Source organism: Pleurodeles waltl, chromosome 8 (assembly GCF_031143425.1).
Source record: "Pleurodeles waltl isolate 20211129_DDA chromosome 8, aPleWal1.hap1.20221129, whole genome shotgun sequence".
Classification (NCBI taxonomy): domain Eukaryota; kingdom Metazoa; phylum Chordata; class Amphibia; order Caudata; family Salamandridae; genus Pleurodeles; species Pleurodeles waltl.
Genome location: NC_090447.1, coordinates 509,854,013 through 509,881,403, shown reverse-complemented (window position 1 = coordinate 509,881,403; position 27,391 = coordinate 509,854,013). Strand labels below are relative to the sequence as shown.

The window sequence follows — 27,391 nt, the reverse complement described above, 5'->3', positions numbered from 1 at the left end:
AGTGGAGTTGCCCACCCCCTCCGGCCACGGACCCACTTTTGGCGGCAAGGTCGGAGGAGATAATGAGAAAAACAAGGAGGAGTCACAGGCCAGTCAGGACAGCCCCTAAGGTGTCCTGAGCCGAGGTGACTAACTTTTAGAAATCCTCCATCTTGCAGATGGAGGATTCCCCCAAAAGGGTTAGGGATGTGCCCCCCTCCCCTCAGGGAGGAGGCACAAAGAGGGTGTAGCCACCCTCAGGGCTAGTAGCCATTGGCTACTAACCCCCCCCCCAGACCTAAACACACCCTTAAATTTAGTATTTAAGGGCTCCCCAGAACCTAGGAACTCCGATTCCTGCAACCTAAGAAGAGGACTGCTAAGCTGAAAAACCCTGCAGAGAAGACTGAGACACCAACTGCTTTGGCCCCAGCTCTACCGGCCTGTCTCCCCACTTCTAAAGACACTGCTCCAGCGACGCTTTCCCCAGGGACCAGCGACCTCTGAATCCTCAGAGGACTGCCCTGCTCTAGAAGGACCAAGAAATCCCGAGGACAGCGGCTCTGTTCACCCAAGACTGCAACTTTGTAACAAAGGAGCAACTTTAAAAACAACTTGCGTTTCCCGCCGGAAGCGTGAGACTTAACACTCTGCACCCGACGCCCCCGGCTCGACTTGTGGAGAACAATCACTTCAGGGAGGACTCCCCGGTGACTGCGAGACAGTGAGTAGCCAGAGTTGCCCCCACAGCGACGCCTGCAGAAGGAATCCCGAGGCTCCCCCTGACCGCGACTGCCTGTTCCTCAGATCCGGATGCCTGGTAAAGACTGCACCCGCAGCCCCCAGGACCTGAAGGATCCGAACTCCAGTGCGGGAGTGACCCCCAGGAGGCCCTCTCCCTTGCCCAGGTGGTGGCTACCCCGAGGAGCCCCCCCCCCTTGCCTGCCTGCACCGCTGAAGAGACCCCTTGGTCTCCCATTGAAACCTATTGAAAACCCGACGCGTGTTTGCACACTGCACCTGGCCGCCCCCACGCTGCTGAGGGTGTACTTTCTGCGTGGACTTGTGTGTCCCCCAGTGCCCTACAAAACCCCCCTGGTCTGCCCTCCGAAGACACGGGTACTTACCTGCTGGCAGACTTGAACCGGGGCACCCCCTTCTCCATTGAAGCCTATGCGTTTTGGGCACCACTTTGACCTCTGCACCTGACACGGCCCTGAGCTGCTGGTGTGGTAACTTTGGGATTGCTCTGAACCCCCAACGGTGGGCTACCTTGGACCCAAACTTGAACCCCGTAGGTGGTTTACTTACCTGCAAAAACTAACAAACTCTTACTCCCCCCAGGAACTGTTGAGAATTGCAGTGTCTAGTTTTAAAATAGCTATGTGTGATTTATGTGAAAACTGAATATGCTATTTTGCTAATTCAAAGTTCCTAAAGTACCTACCTGCAATACCTTTCATTTGAAGTATTACATGTAAATCTTGAACCTGTGGTTCTTAAAATAAACTAAGAAAATATATTTTTCTATACAATAACCTATTGGCCTGGAATTGTATTTGAGTGTGTGTTCCTCATTTATTGCTTGTGTATGTACAACAAATGCTTAACACTACTCCTTTGATAAGCCTACTGCTCGACCACACTACCACAAAATAGAGCATTAGTATTATCTCTTTTTGCCACTATCTTACCTCTATGGGGAACCCTTGGACTCTGTGCATACTATTCCTTACTTTGAAATAGTGCATACAGAGCCAACTTCCTACAAGGAGTCTTTGCTGGAAGTGTTTCCCAGACCCAGTCTAGTGCCTGCCATATTCTAAAAGTGAGAACTTTGCTGTTTGAAGTATTCATCTGAAACAGTTCAAAGAATGCCTTTTTTGGAAAATGTTCAATGCCACAATGAATGATGTGGATTTAATTAAAGTTTTAAGTCCATAATGAGTGGTCTGGTACAGCATGGTACATGTTGCTGTCCTCGTTAAATTCTCTTTACAGGTATCAAGTTAACAGGCCACCTAGTAAAACCAAAGAAAGAGTGCCTATAAGGGTAAATTCATGACCACATGTTAAGCAGACTATCTGGCATGCAGCCTTTTCAAGCAGACATGATCAAAGTGCAGGACCCTATTTAGGATTGAATACATGCAGAAACATTTTGATATAACTTTACTATGTTAAACACTGCATGAACAAAACCCTATCCATTTAATCTTGTGGTCGAAGGGTCCAAGTAACGTTTCTTCCATTCTTACACAATTTTATTCAAACAATAAGGCCTGAATTATAAGTTGTATTATGTTTTATAATTTGTAACACCTCATGCATGTTCGTAAAATAAGGCCCATGCACAATGGGTAAATTAGGCATTCTTGTATCAACCTTCAGGCTGAACAAGTGCTGTAAAGCAAATTATGGAGGCTTACAACAGTTTATAAGATGAGGTCTGTTTCTTCTATTTTAGAGCAGCTATGGCTTGGACATTGGGTCATCAGAAACTTTGTTAAGTGTCTAGATTTCAGGACTTAGACTGGGTTTGCTGCTACAATACTCAATCTCTCTTCACACGATTTAGCCAACATCCAAGAATACTTTCTGGTGTTTTCGTTTTCTAGGCATGCAACTTTAGCTTAACAGGGGCTGGATTCTTCATGCACAAAAGAACCTCATCTAATAGATGTTCCACTAGTAGAACGGCTCTGTTGGCTTAATGGTTTATATTTAGTTAAATCAAAATGGACATTTTAAGAATGAATTTAGAGGCTGCTCATGCCATCAAGCTGTGATTATTTCCAGCTACTGTTAGACAATGATTTCATCTAAATAGGATGCTAGGAACATTAACTTTGCACCACATATTTGTGGCACTCGTTGCCTGTATCTGCAAATGGGTGTTCACTTTTAACACACAGCAATGTCTTTCGATGCCTCTTCCATCAACTCCTTAACATCTAGTGGAGTACTGGATGGGCCTGAAGTTTAAGTTGTAAACTTGCGATGGCCTGGTGGCTGTTTTAGCAGTGGCTGTTTAGATAAAAATGTATGCATCACACTTCAAGAAATCTAAAACACCTTCTAAAACTAGCATCATCAAGGCTCCTGAAAGGTAACAATCATAGGCAAGGTGATGTTGTTAATGAGGTCCACTGGTAGACTAGGGTCATTATAGACTAGGCTCATCTGCAAACATGCCCATGCACTGTAAGAAGGGTGGAGCTTTTGATAACCAGAGGTTTCAAGGCAATTAGAGCGTTTCCAACCGGATATAATCAAGACTGTCTCCTTAGCTTTTCAATTTCCTGGTAGCACAGGAAATTGAAGGGTACACTGAACAGATTTTCTCCAGATGACGTGGCCTTCAAAACCGAATAAACAGGCTCCTTTTATAACCGTCAAAGATTTTTGTTGAGAACATCTAGAAGATGTCACAAGTTTGAGAGACATACATAGGGTTCACAAAGACAATACTCCCTATGTATATCAACTCAAAATTGTTACAATTAAGATTAAGCTGTTGGTCATCAGAAAAAAATCTGATAGTTTTTAGGGTTTGAATACAACTTTGCTCTTGCCTTGGATGAAACAACCTTCTCTTTCAGATCCCGGGAAGTAAGAAATTGCTACCCTTGAAAATGAGTGGGGAACATTCTGTAACGGTTTTCAAGAGAGGTTAGGAAACAAATATGCTTAGTTGCTCATAAAGGATGGTAATAAGTAATCTTCTAATGAGCAGAGTTTTTGAGAGCCTCTGTACTATTAGGTTGACCCTTTTTTCAGTCCAACAATGTTGCTTAATTGGCTAGTAACCTTGGCTCCCTGATATACCTCTGTATAAAAAATTGTTGTCCAGAGATTTTCATTTTTGATTTGTGGTTTTGGATCATTAGAGAAGTAATTTATCTTGGTTACACATTGCTGATCCGGGCTGAGGTTTTCTGGATGACATTTTTAAAAATGGGGGATGTGTTGCTGTGATGTAGTATTTCAGGAACTACAAGACCTATATACTTCATTTTGCGGTCAAAACATAGGTTTTGGGGGTCAAGTAGTCTCACATAGACAGACAGTAACTCCTCAGAGCAACCCTGCCACCATATTCCAAAATGGGGGCTATATGAGAGGAAGAAGAGATATTTATAGAAATGAAACAAATAATAATGGTTTTTAATCCTTTTATGTATACGCCATGCAATGTTTAGGGTCTGAATATGGAAAAAATAATGTTTATCACTCCTGTTTTAGACACATTTTCATAGTTCACTTTGTTTCAGCAATCGCTCATGGTACATTTGCAGAATGCTGAACATTTGAAAAGAGCATATCGACAGGGACATCTTTTTGTGGCATTGATTTTGCAAATACATGTATGTGTAAGTTCTGTGGGTAGAGGCTTGAAAAATTTCGTAGGTTATAGCTCCAAACCAAATTCACATGGATCTTTCTCTACATATGCAAGATCCAAAAACTTTCTGTGTGTGTCTACGCACAGAATATGACGTCGGTTGAAAGTCACTTAGCAAGACTGATCTCTTGAACTAACTTGATCAAATTTCGTCAAATGTGTGACAGTTAAAACTCATTTTCCACACACGCACAAGGTATTTTTCTACATCTTTAAAGTCACATTCTTCTTCTGTCTCAGCAAATCCTTTTAGAAACTTCACAGGTTCAGCAGTTAAAGCTCCAAGCTTTGTTTAAATTTTGCTCAGTGTCATTATCCATAAGAATATCTGCCTTGATAAGAACACTGGGCATCTCTGCGTCTCTTGTACAGAATATGAAACCGGATTATCAGTTTCTAGCCAGTTCCATAACGTATCCATAACTCCGAAAACCCTTGACTTATGAACATTGCAACAAATCTAAACAGCACAATAATAACATCTGTGTCATTTGACAGTACAATGACTCAAATGGAACCATTTCGAACAGCCCACTCAACATGTGGCACAACACGAAGGTCAGCTTCCTCCAAACTGCTAAGTTCTTAAACAAATGGCCCATACCTTCTGAAAATCTCTCTGCAGGCACTAATTCCTCACTGACTTGCAATGATGGGAAATTTAGTGTTCACTAAACCATCAGCAATGTTTTGGCAAGTTAACATCTCCAAGTTCATCTTGTTCAATCATGATGACGAGAATGTATTAAGTACACATGTATAGTGTCAAATTTCTGATACAGGCAAGGTCGATTGCTCCACTTGTAGACATTCATCTGATCCTCTCACATTCTTTGACAGATAGTTCAAGATAACTGTCAAAGACAATGTGCAGTTCTTGCAAGGTGCCCACTGACTGAGATCTATAGAAAAGTCTGAACGACCTCTTCAAAGTTTTGGATGGGTGAAATCTTGACCATTAGAAATGACGACATAGTCCACAACAACAGCAGTTTTCAATAAGGACACCTTGTGAACTGAATTTTTTTTTTGTTGTTGTTAATAAATCGAGCTCTTGTACGAGTTTATACTTCACTGATTTGGTTGCAGCATCTCCATCAAATTATGTGTTTGTTGGAAGACCATCATGCGAAAATGTCCTTGATAAATTCACACCTTTCTGTTCCTACATCCATCTCTCTATGTGCTTGAGAAAATTGTTTTTTTGTAACCTGTTTTGTAGTGGCTGGTTGGACGAAACTCTTACTATGGCAATTAAAGAGTGGAAGTTTATCTTTAGTGATGTCAAACAGCTTTTTTCTCTTTCAATACAAATCTCTTCTGCTATTGTTCTGTTTATAGGTTCGATCTATGTTCCAGAACATCTAGCAGATGTGTCTTTATATCGTTATCCACATATTGTTTGGTCACAAGTTTGTGTAGTTCCAAAGCCTTAGTCATTTCAAAGGGGTTTCCTTGCTGCTGTATGAAATGAAGAAGGCTGTCAACATGTTTATCTAAATGTTCCCCTCACTTTCCCATAAGATCGTGATGAAAAACAGTTTCATGATGGTCAATTAGTTTTGAATGTCATCTCTATTAAAACATCGCAAATAGAAAGGACTTAATGGTAAAATAGCTGCCACCGAGCAACATATTCACTTTTACGTGTCTGACTAACAATTCCCTTGGAGCTTTTCTGTGATCTCTGGATCATCTGTTCCAGTTTCATATCTTGAGCCACAGCATTGAAACTTCCCTCTGTCTTTCAGCAGAAAATGTCTCAGAATTAATTTTTTGTAGAGGTATGGCTTTTCCACCTCCAGCTTCTTCACTCTTTCCAAATACCAGGACCCCTATTCTCAGGTAGTTTTTGCAATTGAATTCACGAAACACAGTAATCAGTGACTCCAGAGTATTCACGTGCAGCCCCTAATCACCTTCCCGATCAGCATGTCCCAAGCTTTTCACTAGTGCTATCATGGATGTAACATCTGCCCAGTATTTGCAAAGTTCAGATTTTCCTTCACATTCTTTGACAAACTTTACAAACTTGGTTTTCCCATTTTGATCTTTGCATTGTCTTTTGAATGAAGTGCACCCTGTTCCTTGTTCACTTCTGGGATAAGCTATGCAAACACACATTTTTCATTCTTATTCAAAAAAGCATTCCAACGCAATGTTTCTATAGCCTCAGATATGATGAGCATACCTTGTAACGAAGAAACAAAACAAGTTTCCCTCAAAATTGACTGGACAGTATTTCTTTTAAAGATTTCAGCCTCAATAAGTGCATCATCTATGCTACATTCACTGAGAACTTCCTGCACACCGCAACACAACTTTTATCATGTGGAAAACACCCATTATTGAATAAGGAACATCAAATTCTACTGGATTGCTCATAAAAATATCAGCTACAATACGGAAAAAACCTTAAACACAGAAAATTGGCAGGATAGGCTGCTTTTGAAGCCGAGCATGCACATTTTTGAAATTCTTTAGAGCTGTGTATATTACTGCGCAGTTTGTGACTGGAGATGGTATTACTGGTAAAACCCCAACCTTCTTCAGTAGGATGCTATTCTGGAATATCAGAGCATGAATTCCAGCCCACAAAGGAACTGGCTTTTCGTCATCCTTCAGTCCACACAGAACAAGCAATACGGTAAATTAATTTAAATCAGCTTTGCGGACCGCAGCATCAGGAAGAAGAAGATCCGTGTCCTCAGTCACTTTGAAACTTTCTGGTAGACTAAGACGTGTTGATGGCCTGTAGTGATTTTGCACATGTTGGCAAGGCAGTTTGGTTTTAAGTTTGCAGCTTTGTTTGTTTATGCATACAGCTTGTTTTCCAGCAGCTATTTCATTGGTACAGTCGTGAAAAAGCACCATGACAGTATCATGGGTGCTGGATGTTCCAGACAAAGAAAAGTTGTGTTCAAAATCAAAATTATAAAGAGAAGCATTGTAAATCCTTTCTTGGTAAAGTAACTTAGAAGTGATGTGCTGTCTGATTCACAAGATTTTACAGCATGAGCTGCTTGCAAATCCCTGTGGAGCACTATGTCATCTAACTTGCTAATATACCAATGCTAACTGAAATTATTAGCTCTCTTTTTGCACATCAGATTGCGCAGGCAGTCAACGTGTGTAGCCGAGTTTTCTTTTTGCCATGATGTAATTCATAAAACATTATTTGGAAAAGACAGTATATTTGCACAGCATAAGCCTGTCTCTTCATGCGATTGTCTTCCATTTCTTTTCTTATATCTTTAAAGCCATCATCAATGTTGTTGGTTTCTGTTCCGAGCTCAAGAGCATACGTTTTTAACAGTTTTGCTTTGCTGATATTAAACAATGATGTAAAAAAACGTTAAGACAACATCAGGCATTTTCGTTGACTCCCATGATTTGAGGAGCTCTGGGGCATCACCAAATTTGTCATGAAGTCCAAAATCTAAATCTTTCAGGGCATTTCTTAAAATGTTTTCTGTTGATTTTACTGCATCCTGTGATCCTATTTTGGCATTAAGAACTTCCGAAGTCAAATCAGCTGAGAACACCATAAATGGCTCATTTTTTGTGTTACTGACAAAAACTAATTTTGTCATTGTACAGTCTCACCAGAAAAATCTATTTCATTATTCTGGATTATTACAGTTTCATCAGTGTTGACTATTATTTATCTGATCTGAATGTGAACCCATAACCAGCACTGAAGTGTGGCTTTAAAACTTAATTTGCTTTTTCAAGGACTCCAAACTTAACTGAAGGCCGGTGGTTATGTTGCTGCTAAAAGCTCACTATACATTCATATTTTTGAATGTATGACACATGAAGTTCGTGAGGGCATACAAATAAACTGCAAATACTGTTTAGATCAGCTATTCTGCTGAAAACCTCATCTTGGAAGACACTAGCTGCAGATAAAAACTTGTTTGCCCTTTGAGACTCATGCTCTGTAGTTTGTTCTTTCGTTAATCCCTTTGGCCCTTGTTCTGGCTAAACCACAGAAAACACATTAAAGATCCTATGCTTTCTGATCAGTTGTCGGAGGTGGACAAAGGGGTAGCCATCGATTGTCTACGTGAATGGGCACTGGGTTTGGTTGTCATTGCTTTCTAAGAAGGTTTTTATAGAAAATTATTATTTTGTTAATTTCTAGAACCACAAGATTCATTTAGCAGGTAAGTACCTTAAATGAAAGGTAATTTGCATAGTAATACTTAGAACTTTGAATGGAATCAATATTGTACACAGTTTTCTTTATAATGGCAAAAAAGCTATTTTAAAAGTGGACACTGCAACTTTCAACAGTTCCTGGGGGAGGTAAGTAAAGTACAGTTTTGGAGGTAAGTAACAAACATACGGGTTCAATCTCCGGGGCATAGGTAGCCCATCATTGGGGGTTCAAGATAACCCCAAACACCCAGCAACACAGGGCCAGTTAGGTGCTGAGGTCAAACATGAGCCAAAATAACGTGGGCCCCTATGGAGACAGGAGGTACTCCGGTTTAGGTCTGCTTGCAGGTAAGTACCCGTGTTGTCGGAGTGCAGACCAGGGGGGTTTGTAGGAGTACTGGAGGGGCCCCAAGCAGGCACAAAAACCACAGCCTCAGAGGCACGGGGGCGGCTGGTTGCAGTGTGCAAACAGGGCATCAGGTTCTCAATAGAACTCTATGGAGGGACCCGGGGGGGGGGGGGGGTGTCACTTAGGCGCTGCAGGCAGGGCACAGGGGGCCTCTCGGGCAAGCCACCTATTGGGCAAGGGGGAGGGCCACCTGCTAGTCGTTGCTGCACTGGTGGTCGGTTTCTCTCCGGCCTGGGGACTGCGGTGCAGTGCTTCTCCAGGCGACGGATATCTTAATCCCGGGCTGTCGCGGTCAGGGGGTCCTCAAGACTCCCTCTGCAGGCGTCGTCGTGGAGGTGTAGAGAGGTCAGCCCAGGGTGGACACGTCGTCTGAGTCGCCTGGGGATCCTCTCTGGCTAGTTGGCTTCTCTGGACACAGGCCGGGGGCTTCGGGTGCAGAGTAGTTGGACTCCCGCTTCTTGAGTGAGGTGAGACTCCCTTTAAAGATGGTTTCTTTGTCTTTTTTTTTTAACAGGTCCGCTGTCCACAGGAGTTTCATGGTCCTCGGTGATGCAGGCAGTCCCCTGGAGGCTTTTCAGGAGTCTCTGGCCCTGCAAAATGAGTTTATGCTTTTCTTGCAGCTTTTTGAAGCAGGAGACGGGCTGGTGAGGCTGGGGCCGAATCAGTTGGTGTCTCCAACTCTTTGCAGGGTTTTCAGGTCAGCAGTCCTTCTTTCTTGAGGTCGTCAGGAATCTGAAGAGCTGGGTTCAGGGTTGCCCCTAAATACTAAATTTAGGGGTGTGTTAGGGTCAAGGGGCAGTAGCCCTGAGGGTGGATACACCCTCCTTCTGTTCACTCCCTCTGGGGAGGGGGCACATACCTAGCCCTATTGGTCCTAATCCTCCAAAGCAGATGAAGGCTTTCTCAAAGAGGGGGTCACTTCAGCTCTGGACACCTTAGGGGTGGTCCTGGCTGAGGGAGTGAATCCTTGTTTTTCTCATTATTCCTCTGGACTTGCCACCAAAAGTGGGGGCTCGTCTGGGGGGGCGGGCATCTCCACTGGGTGGCGTGCCCTGTGGCACTAACAACCAGGCTTGAGCCTTTGAGGCTCACCACCAGGTGTTACAGATCCTGCAGGGGGAGGTGTGAAGCATCTCCACCCAGGACAAGCTTTGTTTCTGACCACAGAGTGCATAAAGGCACTCACCCAATGTGGACAGAAATGCGTCTCGAAGTGGCATGCTAGTCTTAGACCGGTCAGCCTTACACTAGCAGTTGGGCTAACATACTGTGTGCATTTCAATAAATTCCACACTGGCATCAGTGTGGGTTTATTGTGCTGAGAAGTTTGATACCAACTTCCTACTATTCAGTGTAGCCATTATGGCGCTTTGGAGTTCATAATGACAAACTCCCAGACCATATACTCAGTATGGCTACACTGCACTTACAATGTTTAAGAATCAACACTGTAGGGGCATTGTGCTCATGCAGCTATACCCTCACATGTGGTATAGTGCACGATGCCTTAAGGGCTGTAAGCCCTGCTAGAGGGGTGACTTACGTATGCCACAGGCAGTGGTTCGTGGGCATGGCACTCTGAGGGGAGTGCCATGCCGACTTCTCCTTTTCTCCCCGCTAGCGCACACAAGCTGCAAAGCAGTGTGCATGTACTGAGTGAGGGGTCTCCGAGGGTGGCATAATACATGCTGCAGCCCTTAAGGACCTTCCCTTGCCAGACGGCCCTTGGTACAAAGGGGTATCTTTTACAAGGGACTTAACTGTGTGCCAGGGCTGTGCCAATTGTTGAAACAATGGTACAGTTTTAGAGATGGAACACTGGTGCTGGAGCCATGGTAGCAGGGTCCCAGCACACTTCCAATCAAAGATGGCATCAACACTAGGCAAAAGTGGGGGGTGACCATGCAAACAGTGGCATTTTCCTACATTCATCTTGCCGTATTTCTGCAGCATCTCAAACTCTCTTCTGTCTAGCTGCAGTTGATGTTAGCTTTTCTTTCGGATTAGTTTGGCATATGACACATGTTGAAGGAGTCCTCAGATTTTGTAGCTAACAATCTGCCAAGAGTTATCTTCTGTCTCTATAGGACTACTTGACCCTCTATTTTGACACCAAAATGAAGCACATAGGTCTCATGGTTCTTGAAATATTAAAATCATCACTGCAACACATCTGCCATTTTAAAACATTCTCCAGAAAACAAGAAAAAAGAAAAAAAACAATCCGCTTGGATTAGCAGTATTTAACCAAGCTAAATTACTTCACTATTGATACCAAAACAATTTTTTTTTTTTTTTACGGCGGTACATCAAGGGGCCAGGACTATAGATAGAATGATAGTTTATACAATTATCAGACTATGATGGCCTCCCTCACTTCTCAAACTATTCTTTTCAGGGCTCATATTTTCCTTCTTTCCTATTAGCAACCAAGTCCCTGTTATTATTTTATTCACCATCACAGACAACAGGTCTCATTTCGCTTCCGATAATATTTTTCCCTCCACCACCTTTGATTTATATTCCTGTGTACATCTGCACTTTTTCTTCAGCTTACACTCCATTAATTAGTTGGTGTCCTTCACAAACCCCCATGAGATGCTAATGCATGATGCTGTAGGGATAGTGAGAAGAAAATAAGTATGTGAAAGAGCAAAAGTATCAAATCTATGTAATGTGGTCCGAGTGACACGAACAACACACACTTGTCTTGAAAAGAGTACTTACAAAAACTCTCAGAAATAATGCAATTCTAGTATCTTAGAAATCACTCACCTTTAAAGAAGCCTATATCCTTTTCAACTGTGGCTCTCTTTTTTACTACAACTGCATTACATCCTTGTGATATTTTAAAGTGGAAGGAACTCTTCAGAAACAGTAGTACCCAAGAGTGAAAGGGCTACGTTATGAGATCATATAATAAGACATACCTAATAAATAGTTTTCTTCTGATTTCCTCTGTATCAAATGTGGAAGCACCCACAGACTGCACCAGGCACACAGATTCATTATCACTGTGCTCAAACATTGCAATGTAGACAACAAAACCTTGATTTTGTCCAACATCAGTTTAAAATCATGAAAAATATTTGCTGACTTACTGCGCTTTTCTGTGAATTAGGTTATAGACAGCATCCCACCATGACCTATGTCTTTCAGTGCAAAGCGGTTTGCAGATGGCCATGGGTAAGCATCGTGGCTGGTGTGCACTGTAGTGAACATTAAAATGATCTTGCAATTGCAAATGGCTAGTAAATATTACCCCAAGAAGGAATACCTGTATTCGTTAAAGAAGGAAAAGCAATTTAGAATTGGGTAAAAAAACTGGTTAAGAAAACAATTTAAAAGTTCTGTAAATGTGCCTACCTCGAGATCTAAGAGGCATATGGACTCCGGAGCATTTGTATCAAGTTTGGAGGTTTCCTGAGGCAAGCGAGGAAAGAGCTGTTTCAACCATTTGCGAACTGTTGGAAGTGAGTCGAGATCATGCCACTGTAAACCCAGCCAAGTCAAATGGTGGAGATCACAGTTATGAAAGCGGATTGAACCTAAAGGATAGAATATACATAAAACTTAGTCAGAGAAGTAAAGCCACTCTCAAACTCGGCCATTGGTCAACAACATGCACTTTTTCCTGGAAAGAGGAAGTGATTCCAGCAGTTCCAATGTATCCAGTCTTTTAGCAGAATCACATGCACATTTATTTACCAAAGCAACATTTGCACCCTCTATGGATCTTCAAAGTAAAAATTAAAGTCCTTCTGTTCAAGGAAGGTGGCTGTTTAGAAGTTGTCCAAGGCTGTGCATGGCCGAGGAGCACACCATCACAGTGGTGACAGCATGCCACAGCAGAGAGCCATGAGAGTGATTCCCACTGGCTTGAATTGGATAGGGGTTGGGGAAAAGAACAAGAAATTAGTCAGTAAGCCAAAAAACACTCATGTTTTAAATATTACAATATATTGCCTGATGGTTTATAGCACGAAAAATGGGATAGAATAATATATGCTAAGACCGGGGGTCATAGGAGTCTTCAAGTTTTAAGACATGAAATTGAGGTAAAAAGTTGCATTATTCTCCTCCAAACAATATTTTAATTAGAAGACTAAAGGGGAATAGGGAAATGTGGGAAAGCAATCCTGCACTGACAGTAGCATGATACACATGATATCAGAAAAACGGTTAGCTTTGAAGCATACTCTACAAATACTGGGATATGTGCTAGGTTCCAGAAAAAGGTGCTCTCACTCATCACGTCTCCATTTTTGATACTTTTTTATGCTGTGCCTAGAAATCATTGAAAGACCCATATTCATAATGAATGGTGTGACTGCGTGACAGCCACTCCATAAAGGAATGTTATTTTGTCAAACCGTGTCATCGAGGACATTGAGAAACACTGGCACAATATCAGGCTGAGTGTTTACAAATCAGAAATATAAAGGCTGGAGAGGTGTAGCCTTCACTTTAGAGGAGGTGGTGCCTGCTCGTACTACTCTTAAGCGTATGAATGGCTGGCAACATCAGAGACTTTCGTCTACAACAACACCCATGGACTTCATACCATCTCCATCCAAGGACGTTCCCAAGAGAAGAAGGTTCCTTTATGTTATTGGGTCGATAAAAGGTATATTGCTGTCAGGAATCACAATGTCAAAGTATACTGAAGTCAAAACACATTAACATAAAAGTGATGTTTACATATAAAAGATCTCATAACATTGCAGGCATCTACGTTAAAAGATGCAAAGATGGCAAATGATTCATCAATACAAAATAAAATACTGCCAAGAAGACAGTGATGTCAAACAAATAGTTAACCTTGTGTGTGCCCAGAAGAGCATTCCCATTGCAACAACTACAAGGATAGGATCACTGAAATTTCGAAAGAAATGAGACACAAATGTGGTAAAAACTGAACTCATGCAACAAACCGTACTTCCAAAAGTTGGGGAGTACCTCTCTTTAACAGACAAACCTCAAAAGGGAGCTGAAGAAGAAAAGGTCAATAGTAAACACAACAAAAACTTGAATAACAAAAATACGAAATCTTAACGAGCATAGCCAAATTACAGTCCACAATCATGAAGCAGTTTCTGCACCTACTTCTCCAGTTTTATTGTCACCAGTTATCCTTGAGAAAACTATCATAATCCCGTTTTCGATGCTGTGCAGAATTGGGGTGTGATTTCTGTTGTCACGTCTTCAGCACACACATTAACAAGAAAATTATCCGTGTTAGAGTACAGGCTACAGATCAAACTCGAAAACATGTGGCAGGAACTGCGTCTGTTTCCAAGCTCTGCGTTCAGAAAACTATGTACTAACATGGATATTTTAAAGTCCTGCATACAAAGCAAGACATATTGTTTACAATTCAGTGGACTTACAACTTACCCACAGCATACAATGTGTTGTTTTCATTGTCACTCATTTGCAATTTTTCGATTGCTTTGCTCCCATAAGCTTCCCTTCCTTTCTTGTGTCAGCTCCTTCGTGGCTCATAGACCAAGTACACGTGTCCTTTCTTGTCTTTTTTTGCAACACTTTTTTTCTAATTTTGTAATCGCTTCGGTATTATTTCTGGACGTGCAATGTGCTTTCAGGCTTTTAAAACAGGCATGTGGCTTCTTATTTATGTTGCTTTCACCCTACCTGCTGTCTCCATTGACACTTTAGTTACTCCCACAACTGTACTAGTCCACTCTGTGCCACTCCAATCCACCCTCCTCTATGCCACTTAAAGCCATGCTGAACAGCATACACACTGCTATACAACATGGCTAAAGGACACTGGCAAAGCCGATAACTCACATAAGTAAGACCCATTGACTTTGCCAAGGCTTGTTTGAGTTAAATGCGCAGAACAAGCATAAAAGAAAAGCAAAGACCCTTTTCTGCGACAGTGCAGCACAGGACAGGAAACAACATCATGGTAATGCTCAAGAGGTGATAAAACAAAGAAGCAAACAAGAAAAGTTGACTGTTATAAGAAACATCAGGATACATCTGATGATTTGAGTGACTACTGAAAAAACTGGTTTAATGCCATCTGAACTGATTATATTTATATATAGCTATTCTGGAGACTGCCATCGTCTATTTCTGTTAAATTTGCTAAATTGAATCAAATTAAGTTTTGAGTACAGCCTCATTTGCAGCTAGCGTTCTAAACTGCTCCTTTTAAATTGGCATGTTTTTTTCACGCCTACTAATGGGACTTTTGCGGGGTAGAGTCAAAAGAAACAGAATTAGCCACAGAAAACTATGTCAGGCTTTTGGTGATGGTCAACGAGCTCTGCCTGGTATTGAAAGTTACTACATAACTGCTGCAAGTGGCGACCCGAAAAGGCCGATAAACCACATTATTAAAATGTATATAATGGTGCCAGACTGAATTATCTATGGCTAATTGGGCACCCTTAGTTACATTAACGAATAGTGCCCCAACATTTCTCAAAGGGCAAATCCTGGTTTCCACTGCCACATTCTGCATATTATGGCATATGTCCAAATCTTGCAGGGAAGTCGTAGTAATTTTTCAAAATACTATCTTTTTAAAAAAAATTACTTATGTTCATTATGACTTTTGCTCTTTGTGGGACTCGGCAGAATAGACAACAAATCTACGCGAGCTCTACAGTGATGGTTTCTTTGTAGAAAATCATCACCAGTCATTATCCCTCTCAGGGACTGGGTTTGATGTTTGGGAAGTGGGCAGTAAGCCCAAAACAAGCCATTCTAAGAGGATGGAGACATTCTCAAAAATCTAAACCTCAATGAATTTAGCCCAAATGCGGGCAATGTTTTCAAAATTAGTCAACTTTTAACATATATATATATATATATATATATATATATATATATATATATATATATATATATATATATATATATATTAAATAGTGGCTTGATGAAGGACAAACAATGGCAAAGACAATAGGTCTTGCCTTGGCAAGCACACAATGGCCAGTTTTATATTTTTGGGAGGGTTTCAGCACGAGAAAATATTAAATGAGTACATTTAATAACAGAAAAGTTAAAAATAAAATAAAAATGGCACCATGTAAAAGGTGGAGGGGTTTTGGTGCCATAGAAAAAATATTAACCAGCAGAGCATTTGGCTGTCGAGCCCTGGAACTGATGTAATCTATTCTTAAGTGGATGGACACATGGGATCACACAAAATGCTGTCACTTAGTGTACAATTCAGCCAGTGGATGAAGCGAGCTTACTCACCGGTCTATTTTGCTTGTAGACATTGTTCGTCTAGGTGCCTAACTAATCAATGACCCTGGCCCACCATTTGTAAATGGTCTTTAAGGCCCCAATCGCTTACTGCAAGTGCATCTAAGCTTGCTTTCATACAATATGTTGTGTAGGTTGTACGTACTATGACAGTTTCCTTTTGGTCCACATGTTAATAAATTATGTGTAGTACAGCAGTTCTTCACTTTTTGACTTCAAAGGATCGCCCTGAACCACTACGAAAAGCAGAGGACCACCAACTAAGCCATTTATATGATTTCAGCCACCAAACACCACATAAAAACACATATTCCGAACAGGTAAAATACACAAACTATGAAAATGTTTTAAGTCACAAACAAAAATATGCGAAAAAAGATTTTTTTTTTGTTATAAAGGGAAAGTTGGACCTCCTCTGAACCTACTATTATTTCTAAAATACAAAGCAATATGCTACACACAGAATACCCTTGGTGAACCCAAATTTGGCACTCCTTCCACTCGCCTTCTTTGACTATGTATTGAAAATTTGTGAGGAACAGGAGGAAGGGGGTGGGGGGGCAAGATTAAGGAGTGCCACAAAAAAAATCAGACATGAGCACCAGAAGCCTTCAGAAAAGGTGTTTAACACACTTTTTGGACATAAGTCATAGGGAACTACTGGAGGGAGCTCCAGAGTCCCTCTGGACGTCAGAGTGTTGGGTGTTCACACTACTTACGCATGCAAAAGTCTGGCCCTGGCTAGTCTCTAGCATGTCAACTCCAAAAGGGTAACCACTCTAAATCAAAAGGGAAAGGTTTTTTGACACCGTTCAACAAAACTAACTCACCTTTGAGAAAAATAGAGCTTCAAAATACAGGGCAGTATTTTCTGTCACTTACTGCGCTACGTAATTCAAACAAATGCTTTGATCTTCCATCTAGTCCTCACACCAGTGTTGGCCTAAATAAGATTTAGCAAAAAGAGTTATCAAGACACACGGTCCAGACTTCCAGTTTCAAAACTTAATGTATGTGACCATACTGCTTATATTGGTATGATGAACGAGTTACTTACCTTCGGTAACGACTTTTCTGGTGGATACATTAGCTACCTGTGGATTCCTCACCTAATGAATACTCCCATGGCGCCAGCATTCAACGGAAATCTTCTTCCTAGTCTCTGCACGTCGACGAGGACGTCACTCTAGCCCATGCGACGCCGTCTGACGTCATACAGGCAATAAGAGGTCCTCGACGACGTGCCGACGTCAGTACCAACATTTTTTACGTGCATGAGAACAACCACCCAATGCAATGAAAGAGCAAGGCAACATCCCATAACCTTTTAAAATACACAATATTGCAATGAATAGCTGTAAATTTAATATAACGAACAAATATATGCAAATCATGTATGTACACAAAGATATATACATATATATATATATATATATATATATATATATACAGATAATATACACACGTATCCATATATACAACGTCTATTGCAACCTTGAAGACCAAGAGGAGCGCACTCAAGGATTACTTGGTAAGACCAGAAAGGCAACGGGGAGGCGGGTGGGACCGTGAGGAATCCACAGGTAGCTAATGTATCCACCAGAAAAGTCGTTACCGAAGGTAAGTAACTCGTTCTTCTGATGGATACAACTACCTGTGGATTCCTCACCTAATGAATAGAGTCCCAAAGCAGTACCACGCCTGGCGGTGGGTGCCCAAATGGTCAAACCAAGAAATCCTGCAGCACTGACCGTGCAAAATGGCCGTCCCTTCTAACCTCAGAATCCAAACAGTAATGTTTTGCAAAAGTGTGAAGGGACGACCAAGTTGCGGCCTTGCAGATGTCGACCACAGGAACACCTCTGGCCAAGGCCGAAGTGGCCGACTTAGCTCTGGTGGAATGAGCTCTAATGCCCTCAGGAGGATCCTTCTTTGCCAAAGAGTAACAGATTTTAATGCAAAGAACAACCCACCTGGATAGTGTTCTCTTGTGGACTGCCTTTCCTCTCCTCTTGCCCACGTATCCAATAAACAGCTGATCCTCCAGCCTGAAATCCTTTGTTCTATCAATAAAGAAGCTCAACGCCCTCTTTGGGTCCAGACGGTGCAGTCTTTCTTCCTCTTTGGAAGGATGAGGCGGAGGATAGAACGTGGACAAAGTAATTGTCTGAGCCAAATGGAAGGGTGAAACAACCTTCGGGAGGAAAGCAGCCTTGGTCCTCAACACCACCTTATCCCCATAAAAAGTTGTATAAGGGGGCTTTACCGATAAGGCCTGCAACTCACTCACTCTCCTTGCTGATGTTATAGCTATCAGGAAGACTATTTTTAAAAACAAATACCTTAAGGGGCAAGAATGCATAGGTTCAAAAGGGGACCAAGGACAAATCCCATTGCGGCATAACGAATGGTTTTGGAGGATATTTATTTAGAAGACCTTTCAAGAATCTGATAACAATAGGGGATTTAAATAAAGATGGTTGGCCTGGAAGACATATGAAGGCTGACAAGGCCGATAAATAACCCTTAATGGTAGCCACTGCACAACCTTTCTGCGCTAGAGACAGAGCAAAAGACAAAATGTCCGATAGATGAGCATGTAAGGGATCAATCTGCCTCTCTCCACAACACGCAACAAATTTAGACCATCTATTAGCGTAGATAGATTTAGTGGAGTGTCGCCTGGCCGCTAATATAACATCCACTACCTCAGGCGGGAGAGAGAAGGAACTCAGGTTGCCCCGTTCAATCTCCAGGCATGAAGGTGCAAACTCTGGAGGTTGGGGAGTAAAACCTGCCCCTGCGACTGCGAGAGGAGGTCTGCCCTGAGAGGGAGACGGAGCGGAGGGCACATTGAGAGTTGGAGAAGGTCGGAGTACCATACCCTCCTTGGCCAATCCGGAGCTATTAGGATGACTAGAGCCCGGTCCTGGCGAATCTTCCTCAATACTCGAGGAATCAAGGGTATGGGAGGAAACGCGTAAAGCAACTGGCCGCACCAGGTTATTTGAAACGCGTCCCCCAACGCTCCCTGCATCGGATACTGGAGACTGCAGAATAACGGACAATGCGCGTTCTCTCGAGTGGCAAACAGATCTACCCGAGGAAACCCCCACCTCTGGAAGATTAAACGGACTTGATCTGGATGGAGACGCCACTCGTGGTCTGCCGAGAATTGGCGACTGAGACTGTCCGCACGCACGTTTAAGACTCCGGCCAGATGGTTTGCTATCAAGCAAATCTGATGGTCCTTTGTCCAGGACCATAGTCGAAGAGCTTCTCTGCAGAGAAGGTACGACCCTACTCCTCCCTGCTTGTTTATGTACCACATCGTGGTAGTATTGTCCGTTAGAACCTGTACCGACTGACCACGAAGGGAAGGGAGGAAGGCCTTGAGAGCCAGACGTACAGCCCGTAACTCTAACAGATTGATGTGAAACATCTGTTCCTCTGGAGACCAAAGGCCTTTGATCTCCAGATCCCCCAGATGAGCTCCCCACCCTAGAGTGGAAGCATCCGTTATGACTGTGGCCACTGGTGGCGACTGCTCGAACGGCTTTCCTTGTGAAAGATTGTTGCTTGCAATCCACCACTTCAAATCCACAGCAGCATCTCTGGAGATCTTGACAGTACTCTCTAGATCCCCTTTGTGTTGAGACCACTGCCTTCGGAGGCACCACTGAAAAGCCCTCATGTGCCAGCGAGCATGCGTGACCAACAGAATGCAGGAGGCAAACAGACCGAGCAGACGAAGGACCTTGAGGACTGGAACTACCGCTCCATTTCGAAACATTGGAACCAAATCCTGAATATCTTGAATCCGCTGAGGCGGAGGAAAGGCTCGATTCAATGTTGTATCCAGTACTGCCCCTATGAACAGGAGGCGCTGAGAGGGCTCTAGGTGAGATTTGGCCTCGTTCACCGAAAAACCCAGGTCGAACAACAACTGGGTTGTTGACTGCAGATGATGCGACACAAGCTCCGGGGACTTGGCTTTGATCAACCAGTCGTCCAAGTAAGGGAATACTGCTATCCCCTTCCTTCTGAGTTCTGCCGCAACCACCGACATCACCTTCGTGAAGACTCGAGGTGCTGAAGTAAGACCAAACGGAAGGACCGCAAACTGATAGTGCTGCGATCCCACCACAAACCGGAGATACTTCCTGTGTGACTTGAGTATCGGGATATGAAAGTAAGCATCCTGCAAGTCGACAGACACCATCCAGTCTTCCTTGTTCAACGCCAAAAGCACCTGTGCTAGGGTCAGCATCTTGAACTTTTCCTGCTTGAGGAACCAATTCAAGATCCTCAGGTCCAGGATTGGTCTCAAACGACCATCCTTCTTGGGAATCAGGAAATACCTTGAGTAACATCCTCGACCCCTTTCCTGCTCTGGGACCAACTCCACCGCGCCCTTTGAAAGGAGGGCTTGTACCTCCTGTTCTAGCAACAGGAGGTGTTCTTCTGAACAATAAGAAGGGCGGGTGGGATGAGGGGCGGGAACTCCCGAAAGGGAAGGGTGACGCCTTTTCCCACAATAGTGAGAACCCAAGTGTCCGTTGTAACAGTCTTCCATTTGGCGAGAAAATGCTGTAATCTTCCCCCTACAGGAGAGGAGTGAGTGGGGAATGGTGGAAGCCTAAGGCTGCTTCCCCTGCTGCACCCCGCCAGAGGATGAGGAAGAGGCAGAGTGCTGCTGAGAGGCTCCTCTGGTGCGGACCCTACCTCTCCCTCTAAAAGATCTATAGGGATGGGAAGAGGCAGGTTGCTGATATCTTCCCCGAAAGGAAGAGGAGGAAGAGCCACGCCCAAATCCACGAAACCTCCTGAAAAATCTGGAAGAGGCCGTGGAAGAAGGAGCTTGGAGCCCTAACGACTTAGCCGTGGCCCTGCTCTCCTTAAAACGTTCCAAGGCCGAATCAGCCTTGGCTCCAAACAGTTTGTCCCCATCAAACGGGAGATCCAACAATGTGGACTGTACATCCGCAGAAAAGCCCGAGTTACGGAGCCAGGCCTGCCTCCTTGCCACCACAGTTGTGCCCATTGCTCTGGCCACCGAGTCGGTCGTATCCAGTCCAGTCTGGATAATCTGGGTCGCAGCAGCCTGGGCATTTGAAACAACGTCCAAAAGACCCTGGGGAAGCTCTGTAAATGATGAGGAAATGTCATCCATCAGAGCATGAATATACCTCCCCAGGATACAGGTTGCGTTGGTGGCCTTCAACGCCAGACTGCAGGACGAAAAAATCTTCTTGGACTGCGCCTCCAGTTTCTTTGAATCTCTGTCCCCAGGCACTGTCGGGAAAGAACCAGGCGCTGACTTGGATGAACAGGAGGCCTGCACCACCAAGCTCTCCGGCGTAGGGTGCCTAGACAGAAAACCAGGGTCAGTTGGAGCCGCCCAATACCTCCTGGCCACGGCCCTGTGAACTGCTGGGGAAGATGCCGGCCTCTTCCACACCTCTAACACCGGATCCAGCAGAGCGTCATTAAATGGCAAAAGAGGCTCTGCCGCAGCTGAGGCCGGATGTAGCACCTCTGTTAGAAGGTTTTGTTTTGCCTCCATCACCGGCAAAGGCAGGTCCAAAAAACTAGCTGCCTTCCGTACTACTGCGTGAAAGGAAGCAGCCTCCTCAGTATATTCTCCTGGGGACGAAAGATCCCACTCAGGGGAAGTGTCCAGCCCGCTGGCCGACTCCAGACCACGCAGCCCATCACCCGAGTCCTCTAGCTCTCCTTCTTCCAGGGCTCGTTGGTACTCCTGCTCTTCTAATACACGGAGAGCACGTCTCCTCGAATGAAGCCGTTGCTCAATACGCGGAGTCGACAATGCCTCTGCCGAAGTCGAAGATCGGCGCCGATCTTCAGAAGCCACCGACGCCGCGTCCGGCGCCACAGGTAACTTCGGCGCCTACGAAAGAGCAGTCGAAGCAGATGGACCCACCGGAGTCACAGGCCGAAATCCCGACGTCGACGGGATGGAAATCCCCGGGGCCAATCCCTCTGAAGCCACCGGAGCGGCCACCGGCGCCGAGCCCACGTTCCCAAAAGGGAGAAAGGGCATAAAGGGTGCCGGCCGAAGAGGCGCAGGATCACCCAATGAAAAGGCCAAAGGCCCAGCCGGAGCACCCCCTGGAGCCATCTGTTGGAAGATGGCATACATCGCATTCAAGAATGCGGAACTATCGGCTCCAGGGGTGGGAAAAGCCGGATACTGGGGTGCCTGTCTCGGAGGCGACCCCGACGCCGGCCTCGACGTCTGCGACGCCGGAGATAACACCTGAGGCTCCAATACCTCAATCACCGACGCCTGTCCAGGTGAAGTCGGAGACGCCGGAGAGGGCAACGGCGTCGAAGGATGAGGCGTAACCGTGGGACTGATCTCCCATGTCCTTCGGCGCCGATCCGAAGACCTGGAACGAGTCTCCTTGCTCGAATGACGCCGAGATTCTCTACGGCGCCGGGAGTCTCGATGACGCCGATGTCTTGGCGAAGAAGACTTCTTGTGATGCTTCTCTTTTTTCGATTTAGCCATAAACAGCTTCGCCTCACGTTCCTTGAGGGCCTTTGGATTCATGTGCTGGCATGAATCACAAGTCGAGACGTCGTGGTCGGAGCTCAAACACCAAAGGCAGTCGGAATGAGGATCCGTCACTGACATCTTGCCTCCACACTCACGACAAGGCTTGAATCCAGACTTTCTCTGCGACATTATTACCACAGCGAAAGACTACGCAGCAAAAATACACTGTAACCACAAAAGTAACAGCTGCTCCCTCGAAGATAACCGTTTCGAATGCACGGAAAAAAGGGAACGGACGTCGGCACGTCGTCGAGGACCTCTTATTGCCTGTATGACGTCAGACGGCATCGCGTGGGCTAGAGTGACGTCCTCGTCGACGTGCAGAGACTAGGAAGAAGATTTCCGTCGAATGCTGGCGCCATGGGAGTATTCATTAGGTGAGGAATCCACAGGTAGTTGTATCCATCAGAAAAAAACGGTTTAAGAAACTAGCCCACAAGCGGATGAATAGCGAAAAAACGTTTTTTTGGAGTGGATACAAGATAAGTGGAGCAAGCTGCCTGGGAACATAACGATGGATAGGAGTGGTGCAAAACAGTAAGTGCATGGTTCTATATGAAATCTTAATATTTTAGATTCTACTAATATTATTGAACCTTATAAACAGCTGCAAATCCTATGAACAGCTGTTGCGGACTCACAGGTGTCTGCAGACCAAAGGTTAGAAACCACTGGTATAATATTTTAGCTGATGCTTTCTGGTTTCCAAAATGGACAATTAGTCAATAATTTCCAGGAAATACTTCTCTCACTACATCACAAATCATGGGCTCGCTTTCTCATCAATAGCAAACGAAACTACAAATACAGTGTGTCTAGCTTTCTCAGACAAAGAGTTGCATTTCAGCAGGACTGGAAGCTGGTGTATCTGTACTGCCTGGAGGTTAAGTGATATCTACCTGCTGTTCAACATGGAACCCTCAAACTGAGTAACCTATGAGCTAACACACAACACTGATTGTCAACATTGAAACATTTGGTTAATATTGGTGTGAGAAAGTAGCCTCTTTCTAGCCTTGCTACCCCCACGTTTGGCCTGTTTGTGAGCATATGTCAGGGTGTTTTCACTGTCTCACTGGGATCCTGTTAGCCAGGGCCCAGTGCTCATAGTGAAAACCCTGTTTTCAGTATGTTTGTTATGTGTCACTGGGACCCTGCTATCCAGGAACCCAGTGCTCATAAGTTTGTGGCCTATATGTATGTGTTCCCTGTGTGATGCCTAACTGTCTCACTGAGGCTCTGCTAACCAGAACCTCAGTGGTTATGCTCTCTCTGCTTTCCAAATTGTCACTAACAGGCTAGTGACCATTTCACCAATTCACATTGGCATATTGGAACACCCTTATAATTCCCTAGTATATGGTACTGAGGTACCCAGGGTATTGGGGTTCCAGGAGATCCCTATGGGCTGCAGCATTTCTTTTGCCACCCATAGGGAGCTCTGACAAATCTTACACAGGCCTGCCACTGCAGCCTGAGTGAAATAACGTCCACGTTATTTCACAGCCATTTACCACTGCACTTAAGTAACTTATAAGTCACCTATATGTCTAACCTTTACCTGGTAAATGTTGGGTGCTAAGTTACTTAGTGTGTGGGCACCCTGGCACTAGCCAGGGTGCCCCCACATCGTTCAGGGCAAATTCCCCGGACTTTGTGAGTGCGGGGACACCATTACACGTGTGCACTATACATAGGTCACTACCTATGTATAGCGTCACAATGGTAACTCCGAACATGGCCATGTAACATGTCTAAGATCATGGAATTATCATCCCAATGCCAGAGATCCCCCGAGTCTCTAGCACAGACCCAGGTACTGCCAAACTGCCTTTCCCGGGGTTTCACTGCAGCTGCTGCCAACCCCTCAGACAGGTTTCTGCCCTCCTGGGGTCCAGCCAAGCTTGGCCCAGGAAGGCAGAACAAAGGACTTCCTCAGAGATAAGGTGTTACACCCTCTCCCTTTGGAAAAAGGTGTCAGGGATGGGGAGGAGTAGCCTCCCCCAGCCTCTGGAAATGCTTTGATGGGCACAGATGGTGCCCATCTCTGCATAAGCCAGTCTACACCGGTTCAGGGATCCCCCCTAGCCCTGCTCTGGCGCGAAACTGGACAAAGGAAAGGGGAGTGACCACTCCCCTGACCTGCACCACCCAGGGGAGGTGCCCAGAGCTCCTCCAGTGTGCTCCAGACCTCTGCCATCTTGGGAACAGAGGTGCTGCTGGCACACTGGACTGCTCTGAGTGGCCAGTGCCAGCAGGTGACGTCAGAGATTCCTTCTGATAGGCTCTTACCTGTGTTTCTAGCCTATCCTCCTTCCTAGGTAGCCAAACCTCCTTTTCTGGCTATTTAGGGTCTTTCTTCAGATAACGAATGCAAGAGCTCATCAGAGTTCCTCTGCATCTCTCTCTTCGCCTTCTGCCAAAGGATCGACCGCTGACTGTTCAGGACGCATGCAAAACCGCAACAAAGTAGCAAAGACGACTACTGCAACCTTGTATTGCTGATCCTGCGGCCTTCTTGACTGTTTTCCTGGTGGTGCATGCTGTGGTGGTAGTCTGCCTCCTCTCTGCACTAGAAGCTCCGAAGAAATCTCCCGTGGGACGACGGAATCCTCCCCCTGCAACCGCAGGCACCAAAAGAACTGCATCACCGGTCCTCTGGGTCCCCTCTCAGCACGACGAGCGTGGTCCCTGAAACTCAGCAACTCTGTCCGAGTGACTCCCACAGTCCAGTGACTCTTCAGTCCAAGTTTGGGGGAGGTAAGTCCTTGCCTCCCCACGCTAAACTGCATTGCTGGGTACCGCGTGATTTGCAGCTGCTCCGGCTCCTGTGCACTCTTCCAGGATTTCCTTTGTGCACAGCCAAGCCTGGGTCCCCGACACTCTAACCTGCAGTGCACTACCTCCTAAGTTGTCCTCTGGCGTCGTGGGATCTCCTTTTGTGACTTCGGGTGAGCTCTGGTTCACTCCTCTTCGTAGTGCCTGCTTCTGTGAGGGCTCCCTGTCTTGCTGGGTGCCCCCTCTGTCTCCTCACGCAAGTGGCGACATCCTGGTCCCTTCTGGGCCACAGCAGCATCCAAAAACCCTAACCGCGACCCTTGCAGCTAGCAAGGCTTGTTTGCGGTCTTTCTGCATGGGAACACCTCTGCAAGCTTCTTCATGATGTGGGACATCCATCCTCCAAAGGGGAAGTTTCTAGCCCTCTTCGTTCTTGCAGAATCCACAGCTTCTACCATCCTGTGGCAGCTTATTTGCACCCTCAGCTGGCATTTCCTGGGCATCTGACCAATCTCAACCTTGTTGCGACTCTTGGACTGGGTCCCCTTGTTCCACAGGTACTCTCGTCCAGAAATCCACTTTGGTTGTATTGCTGTTGTTGGTCTTCCTTGCAGAATTCCCCTATCACGACTTCTGTGTTCTCTGGGGAATATAGGTGCACTTTACACCTACTTTTCAGGATCTTGGGGTGGGCTATTTTTCTAACCCTCACTGTTTTCTTACAGTCCCAGCGACCCTCTACGAGCTCACATAGGTTTGGGGTCCATACGTTATTCGCATTCCACTTTTGGAGTATATGATTTGTGTTGCCCCTATACCTATGTGCTCCTATTGCAATCTATTGTAACTATACACTGCTTGCATTACTTCCTTTTGCTATTACTGCATATTTTTGGGATTGTGTACATATATCTTGTGTATATTTGGCATCCTCACACTGAGGGTACTCACAGAGATACTTTTGGCATATTGTCATAAAAATAAAGTACCTTTATTTTTAATATATATATATATATATATATATATATATATATATATATATATATATATATATATATATATATATATATATATGCATTGTGTTTTCTTATGATATTGTACATATGACACCAGTGGTATAGTAGGAGCTTTGCATGTCTCCTAGTTCAGCCTAAGCTGCTCTGCTATAGCTACCTTCTATCAGCCTAAGCTGCTAGAAACACCTCTTCTACACTAATAAGGGATAAATGGACCTGGTACAGAGTGTAAGTACCTTGGTACCCACTACAAGCCAGGCCAGCCTCCTACAATTGGTAAAACGAAATCCTCTTTCACATGATAGGTGTGTCCCCCCCCCCCCCCAGTCTTCTCCCCCCCCCAAAACTTGCTAAAGAGCTTGTTATGCTTAACTGTTATAAGAAGCACAGATATTCAAGTAAGCTTTGAATGGTATGGTATTCTGAATCTGTTGAAAAACGACAGCTAGAAGTATAACTATAAGGGTTCATGTACAGGATCCAGTGACTGCATGCTTGTCACAAGGGTACCCCGTTCACATGACATAATACTAGTCCTTACAGCAATTCAGCTTATTTGATGCAAACATTTTACTCATAGGTAGGATCTGCCCCAGATGAGGCAGAAAATGGTCACTTTGCGAGCTACAGATATGAAATGCCTCCTGCTAGATATAGATAACGTGAGTCGTGAGATCACCAAAAGCTTTAAGAAAATACACAATGGTTGAACAGAGAGCTACCCCATATGTTGTAAGCAAAGGACTGTTGAATCTCCCAGGAACGGCACTACCAGTATTGCGGTGTTATACACCATACCCAAACGTGTC

General features: G+C 44.5%; 1 protein-coding gene across 2 annotated transcripts in view; it reads right to left on the bottom strand.

Annotated features, from left to right (window-relative positions):
- The window catches only part of LOC138250080 (E3 SUMO-protein ligase RanBP2-like), an 894,326-nt gene that overhangs the window by 653,252 nt on the left and 213,683 nt on the right, over positions 1-27,391 (bottom strand). For both annotated transcript variants that reach the window (XM_069204480.1, XM_069204481.1), the window contains exons 10-11: positions 12,324-12,505; positions 12,059-12,234 (exon numbers count right to left, since the gene is read on the bottom strand). In XM_069204480.1, coding sequence (XP_069060581.1) covers positions 12,059-12,234; positions 12,324-12,505 — 358 coding nt within the window. The remainder of the gene's footprint in view (positions 1-12,058; positions 12,235-12,323; positions 12,506-27,391) is intronic.